Source organism: Mandrillus leucophaeus, unplaced genomic scaffold (assembly GCF_000951045.1).
Source record: "Mandrillus leucophaeus isolate KB7577 unplaced genomic scaffold, Mleu.le_1.0 Scaffold193, whole genome shotgun sequence".
Taxonomy (NCBI): Eukaryota; Metazoa; Chordata; class Mammalia; order Primates; family Cercopithecidae; genus Mandrillus; species Mandrillus leucophaeus.
Window position 1 is genome coordinate 158,033 of NW_012101954.1, and position 6,833 is coordinate 164,865.

The 6,833-nt window shown below is 52.8% G+C and overlaps 1 protein-coding gene across 1 annotated transcript in view; it reads right to left on the minus strand.

Annotated features, from left to right (window-relative positions):
- Positions 1–324: 324 nt before the first annotated feature.
- Positions 325–6,833, minus strand: part of MAN2A2 (mannosidase, alpha, class 2A, member 2) — an 18,006-nt gene continuing 11,497 nt past the window's right edge. Inside the window, exons 20-23 of the mRNA XM_011978366.1 lie at positions 5,338–5,471; positions 3,208–3,402; positions 2,841–2,951; positions 325–1,971 (exon numbers count right to left, since the gene is read on the minus strand). Coding sequence (XP_011833756.1) covers positions 1,819–1,971; positions 2,841–2,951; positions 3,208–3,402; positions 5,338–5,471 — 593 coding nt within the window. The 3' untranslated portion in view covers positions 325–1,818. The remainder of the gene's footprint in view (positions 1,972–2,840; positions 2,952–3,207; positions 3,403–5,337; positions 5,472–6,833) is intronic.

Here is a 6,833-nt window from a genome sequence, read left to right on the forward strand (position 1 = left end):
ACTGTTTATTAAATAATCCACCTTTTTCCCCACTTAAAACATCCCTCTTACCATATACTAAATTCCTGTAGCCCTGGGTCTGTTTCTGGACTCTCCTGTCTGTCTGACGCCCTCCAGGTCACACCTGAGGTAATGGTGGCATGAGAGTTCTCTGGGAACCTGGCAGGACGTGTGCCTTTTCCCCCTCAGCAGTCCACCCCCCACTCATTATCATTCAGAGTAGTCTTAGTGTTCTCACACATTCACTCTCCCAAATGCACTTTAGAACTGTCAAATTCCAAAGTACCAATCTCATTGGAATTATACTGAATTTATCAGCTGATGTGGGGAAAACCAGTATGTGGACAGGAACATGATGTATATCATTGGGTCGACTTACAGAATACTCTTAACAGGTCTTCAGTTGATTCTTAGGTTTTACAGGTAGGCAGTTTTATTGTCTACAAATAATGACAATTATAATTCTTCCTTATTTTCCTCATTTGGCTTGTTGCAGGGGTTAGTAGTGCCGGGACATTGCTGAATAATAGCATGCCCTTGGCTAGTTTCTGACTTTAATGAGAATGCCTGTGGCGTTTGACTCTTCAGAATGCCAGTAACTGTTGGTTTCTGAAACAGACCTTTATCTAGATTAGGGTGTTTCTTTCCAGACTTAATTTACTAAGAGTTTTAATAAGGGATGGATTTTAAATCTTACCAAATTATCTTTTCAGCATCTATAGAGCTATCATAAAATTTTCTTTATTAATTGAAGCTGAAATGAAGGCTCCTGCGCAGCCATACTGCCTCCTCATATACTCTACATATCCCTAGTCCCCTGTGCCAGTAACTGAACACCTCTGCAGGATAGACCAAAGGTGAAGCTTTAAGGCCTGCCTGCTAGGCGTGATGCTGAACGCCTTCTCAAGCTGCCCAAGCACATAGGGTCTTGGAGGCTTTCCTTTCCAGAGAAAGAAAGCAGGACCAATCCCCACCCCCTGCCATAATAAGAGCGAGCTCTTGGGGACAGCAGTGTACAGAGCATAGAAGCCAAAGAGGATTCAGGCAGAGTGGAGGACCCCATGCCCCTGCCACCACCCCACAAATCAGTACATAGGCCAAGTGCCTAGTTTGCCAGGGGTCTTGCTACCTGAAGTGACCTATGACCTCTGGCCATGACAATCTCTAGCGAGTCCTTCCTGCCACTCTGCAGCCTCTTAGCCAATGCATGCAGGCCAGGCGGCACTTACAGCAAAGCCATCACAGAAAGCAGCGAGGCCGTCAGACTCCTAGGAGAAACAGTGATTCCTTCTACTGCTCCACCCCCATTGCTAACTCTGGGTCCCCATCCCTGTCCTCCCAGAGTCACTCTGATCCTGCTCATCACACCAGGACATGGAGTCTCTACGTAACCACAGGATTCCCTTAGAGCTGGCTGTTGCCCACGGTGACCCTGATGCCAGGCTGTTACCCACTTAGCCTCCGTCTTCTGTCTGCTTCCACTTCTCCTATATCCCCTTTTGGAAAAAGGATGGGTGCCTGAGCCTGTGCCCAGTTGGGTGTCCACTCACAACCCGAAGCAGAGCCTGGCACTGCCCACTCTGACCAAGGGCCTTCTCTCCCTGATCTCACTGACATCTGCCCTATTTACCCATCACTGGGTTTGTGGGTTGCCCCCAAAACACAGCAGCAGCAATAAACAGAAAATGAGGGCAGAGCCCAGTGTGTCACAGTTCTGGGAGGCAGATCGGGATGGGATACCCATGTGGCCTGTCCAATGATCTTCATGTTAAGAGGACATCTCTGTAAATGAATTTTCTCTTCAGGCCACAAGAAGCCCTAACCCAAGCGGAGGCGAAAGGTAGCAATCTCCATGGGCTCCAAATAGACGTCAGTGCTGTTGGATGGGGAGGCCAGAGGGTACAGCAATGTCAAGGAGGTTGGCTGAAGGAATACTACGTCCAGGCCATGGAAAAGGCTCCCCAGGGCTACCTGTGGAGAGGAGAGAAGGTGCAGGGTTGTGCTGGGTGCCGAGACACTAAAGAATGCAGCTGTTCATCTACAATTTGTTAACTCTTTAAGAATCTCAGCCAGGTGCAGTGGCTCACACCTATAATCCCAGCACTTTGGGAGGCAGAGGCAGGTGGATCACCTGAGGTCAGGAGTTCGAGAGCAGCCTGGCCAACATGGTAAAACCCAGTCTCTACTAACAATACAAAAATTAGCTGGGCGTGGTGGCAGGCGCCTGTAATCCCAGCTACTCGGAAGGCTGAGGCAGAAGATCCCTTGAACTGGAAGGTGGGGGTTGCAGTGAGCTGAGATCATGCCACTGCACTCCAGTTCCGGCTGGCCCCTCTCAGCAACACCACAGCTTCTTACACATGAGTGTGCATCCAGTATCATGGGCTTGCTGAGATTTGCTCAACCCTAAAGCCTGCCTACAGATCTCCAGGTAAGAATCGTTCCACTGAGCTGTGAGCTCTGTGAGAACAGTGACCATGTCTTGGTTCACTTCTGAAACACTGGAGCCCAGCAGAGGACCTGGTGCCCGGGGACATTTATCAGTGCCGGCTGATATGAGCTTACAAAGTAACTAACAGGATGGGTTCTGGTTTTCTATTTCTGGTGTTTTCTACTTTGCCTGACAGAGGTCCCTGCTCAGGGAACAACAGTTCTCAAGTGATCTGCCTTGTCTGGAACTTCCCCTGCTAGGCCTCGGGAGCTCTGAAAACATGTCCACAGCTTCCCCGCTTCTCTCCAGAAAGCCCTAGAGTGACACTTTCTTCTCCCAGCCTGTCACTGAATCTCAGCCCAGCTCACGCCTGCCGTTCCCAGGTGTTCTGCTTCCCCACCCTACTCACCTTGCCTTGGCTTGTGGTGCAATTGAAGCCCAAGTTCTTGGCCTCCAGGCCGCAGTCAAAACCCTTGCGGTGTAAGATGAGTGCCATCTCCGCTGAGGGCAGGGTGTCCTCCTGGATGACAGACAGTGCCCAAGGAAGTGGGTGCAGGGCTTTCAGAGATTGGAGATGCAGCAGCACCTCTGCCCAAAGGCAGTGCTGGCACAGGGAGGCATGTGGGTAAGAAAAGACCAGAACCTGGTCCTGGAGGTTCAGAGCCGAGTACCTGCTAAGGGGTCTGGACTTTATCCTGGAGGCTAAGGAAGGAGCTGAGCAGGCAAGGACACCATCAGAACTCTGCTCTCAGCGTGTCACACTGAGGGACACTCACCTCAGCCTGCAGCGTACGTAGGTTGAGCAGGTGGAAGTCACAAGGCAGTGAGGAAGCCAGAGGATGAAATGAGCGCAGACCAGGGCCTGGGAGCTGCGTCCTGGCTACAGGCAGAGCGAGCGCCGGGGTGTTCAGGTACATGGAGGTCAGGTGGCTGAGGAGGGATGGGTAGCTGGTAGAGTGGCTATCTTGGACCTGCAAGATTGACCCGAGATATTGGTGAGGGACTGAAGCCAGGCTGAGGGGAGAGGATGAGGCAGGATAAAAGCACACCCAGGTCAGTTCCTTTGGAAAGAGCTTTCCTGGTGTGCCTGGACTCAAGGGCGTGCCTGGCTCCAGGCGAGGTTCCCCTAACCCTTCAAGTGTGGACATTTGCCATCTCACCCAACTCGGAGGGCTATTTCACTACGCCGTTTCTTTTCCACGTTTTAGTTTCTTGTTCACATAACACTATCATGAGCAACCCACTCCCATCAGCCATATCTCCCCTCACACACAGATCCACAGTGCAGGGAGGATGGCAGACAGGCAGACGCAGGCCTCACCATGGAGCACGGGCCTCCAATCCAGAGTGCTCGGGGTAATTCTGTGGCTTCATGCGTGACACCACATCCACAGTGCCAGCCGGGCTCTCAGGCCCAGCGCTGCTGGGGCTCTGCCAGCAGGGTTACTCCTTAGCAGCTCACCTGGACGTCAGACTCACAGGCCTGGGCTGAATATTCTGGACTTCTGTCCCTGGCGTCCCCCTCCTTCCAAGCGCCCAGCATCTCTCACTTCCCTCTGCATTCCCAGGTAATGCTAAACCCTCTTCCGTCTCACCTCGACAGTGTCCTCATAGCCACCTCCAACTTCTCCAGCCTCTGGCCTAGTTCAAGCAGCCAGCATGTCCTGCCTGAACAGCCTCACACTGTCACCCTCCTCCAGTCTCCCTTCCCACAGGTCCAACCTGCTCCCTACTGTCAGCGTGACATGCTGAGAGCAGAGTTCTGATGGTGTCCCTCCTTGCTCAGCTCCTTCCTTAGCCTCCAGGATAAGGTCCCGACCTCTTAGCAGGCACTCAAGGTGCTCTGCCACCTGCCCTGATCTCCTCCCAGCACTCTAGCCCAGCACCAGCCAAGAGGGCATTCTGCAAGGATGGGAATATGTGACACCACATGGTCTAATACAGCAGTCACTTAGCCACTTGTGGCCACTGAGAACTTGAAGTGTGGCCAGTGGAATAAGAAAGCAAATTTTTTACTTGATTTAGTAGTATTTAAATAGCCACATAGGGCTACTGGCCACCGTACTGGACAGTGTAGTTCCAGTGTAACTAAGGAACTCACTGCTGTTCCCCAGCCTGCTGTCTTTCCTGCCTCCTACCCTGTGCCCTGGTTCACATCTTCAAATCACACCCCCATTCATCAAAGCCACACCTGGGTGACACCTCCTCGACCTCAATCTCCTTAGCCCACATTATTACCTTGCTCCTCGGGATCAGTGAGACAGAGCCCTTTTCTACCTTGCATTTTTATACACATGGCTTCTCTGCCACCCCTACTCACGAGTAAAATCCTGGGAGAGTCAGTACTGTCTGCACTTATGTCCCTCTGGGTGTCACAGTAAACCAGGTGCTCAATATCTATCTGATGCACGAGTGACTGAGCGGCGGGCTCTGTCACCTGGGCTCCGGCGCAGCTATGCCTTGCTCGTACTAGTTCCCCGCTCCCAGAGCCGACCCCTTACCTCTCGGTTACCGCTCCTGCTGCTGTGAAAGATCAAGCCCCTAAACATGGCTGCCAGTTTGGAGAAAAAGTCAGGCTGGTGGGGCAAAGAAAGCCATGAGATGAGCAGGGTTGGAGCACAGGCTTACAGAATGCTGGGACAGGGCAGAGGATGGCAGCACAGAGGAAGGTGGGAGATGAACATGAGGGGCACAGGCGACAGGGCGCTGCTGGGAAAGGAAGGTGCCAGGCTGCGTGAGATGGGACACAAAACGCCAGACTGCCTCCCCCAACCCCAGGAATTCAGCCCTACTCTCTCTCCCTTGTCCACCTCTAGCTACGTTCCTCGAGCCCTAGGCTGGACCCCCCAGGCCACCCCCAGGGACTAGCTAGACCTGGCTCCCTGTGTGTCAGCCCCAGGTGTTACCTCGCTGCCCACGGTTCGCCGCTCTAGCAGGAGGCGGAAACGGTTGCAGGTTCTCTTGTTGTCCTTGAGCCCTTGGCCTAGGCCCCTGTTGTCATCCTGCATTAGCCGCCGGTCCAAGATCACCTCCAGCTGGCCTGGGGAAACAAACAGTGAGTGCTGGCCTGCCCCCAACCCCAAGCAGACACTGACCTTTAGAAGGAGAATCCCAGCCACAGACCCTGAGGGAAAAGCCCAGCTGGAGACACAGAAGCTGAATCACTCAGGAGAGGAGGTCACGGGTTCCCACAGCTGGGAGGGAACCTGAAGAGGGGCTGGTCCTGTGCCGCCTTATTTTGCAGATGAGGAAGCATGAGGCCCAGAAAGGGGCAGGCTGGCCCTGGCAGTTTACCCCCAAAGCTCTGGGATTCAGGAGTAGGGACCAGGCCTAGGGGCCCAGGCAGGAAACTGAATCAGGATGGGTTACATACAACGAAATAAACCAGAAACGAAAAACTTTGATCAACAGCCACTGATAGTGTTGCTGCATACCTCCGTAATCTGGGGCAGGTTTGCTCAGGTTGGGCAGGTTTTGTTGTGACTAAAACACAGGCTCTCCTGCCCTTATTCTACACTGGACAGCCAGACAGCCCCAGCAGGCCAGATTCAAACTCTGACTGCCTGTGTGTTAAAAGTAGGGCTATGGAAAGGACAGCCAGATGGCAAGTCAGGCAGAGGCTCATATTAAGTGTCATCTGGGGTTGCCCCAGGAAAAAGAGATGGCACGTGACCACCTTTGCTTTCTTTTCTAGAGTATGCTTGGAGCAGGGGCTCGGTGCATGGCTGATGTGTTGGGGACAGAGGCCCCCGTGTGTGCAGGTGTTGGAGGTGGGTGCAGCTGTTCTTATACAAGATCTCGAGGGAAACCACACCAGCTGCCCTACATTGCACCGGGACATATGGCCCTATTCTCCCTTTCACCTCTCCAGTCCTTACTGACTTGCATAGTTGCTCAGTCTTTTTACCCAGAACAATCACAGAAAGATGTCTAAAAATCCTAAAATGGATCCCTTGTATAGAAGACAGTCATTTTTTCCATACACCATATCCCAGAAGGGTAGAGGAGAAAATCCAGTCAGGGATATTGGGCTGCTGTTAGGAGTCATGACATAGATGGACCAGGGGCTGCTACTGGCAGAGAAAGGCACACTCCTCCCAGCAGGGAGTCAGGCCCCTGCACTCACCAGCCATCAGACCACGCCTAGCCTTGACTGGGTGCTCTCGACTCAGCCCTTCGCAAGGGCTCTTCCCAGAGATAGATCTCAAGGCCCTCAGATGCCACCAAGTGCAAACTGTTCATTTTGCTCTGAGGATATGGGGGCCACACAGAGATTGCCAACATGACCAGCTGCCCGGGTCTGACTCCAGGCCAGTGTTCCCAATGCCCATTTTGATTCTTTTTTTTTTTTTTTTTTGGGACAGAGTCTCGCTTTGTCACCCAGGCTAGAGTGCAGTGGCCG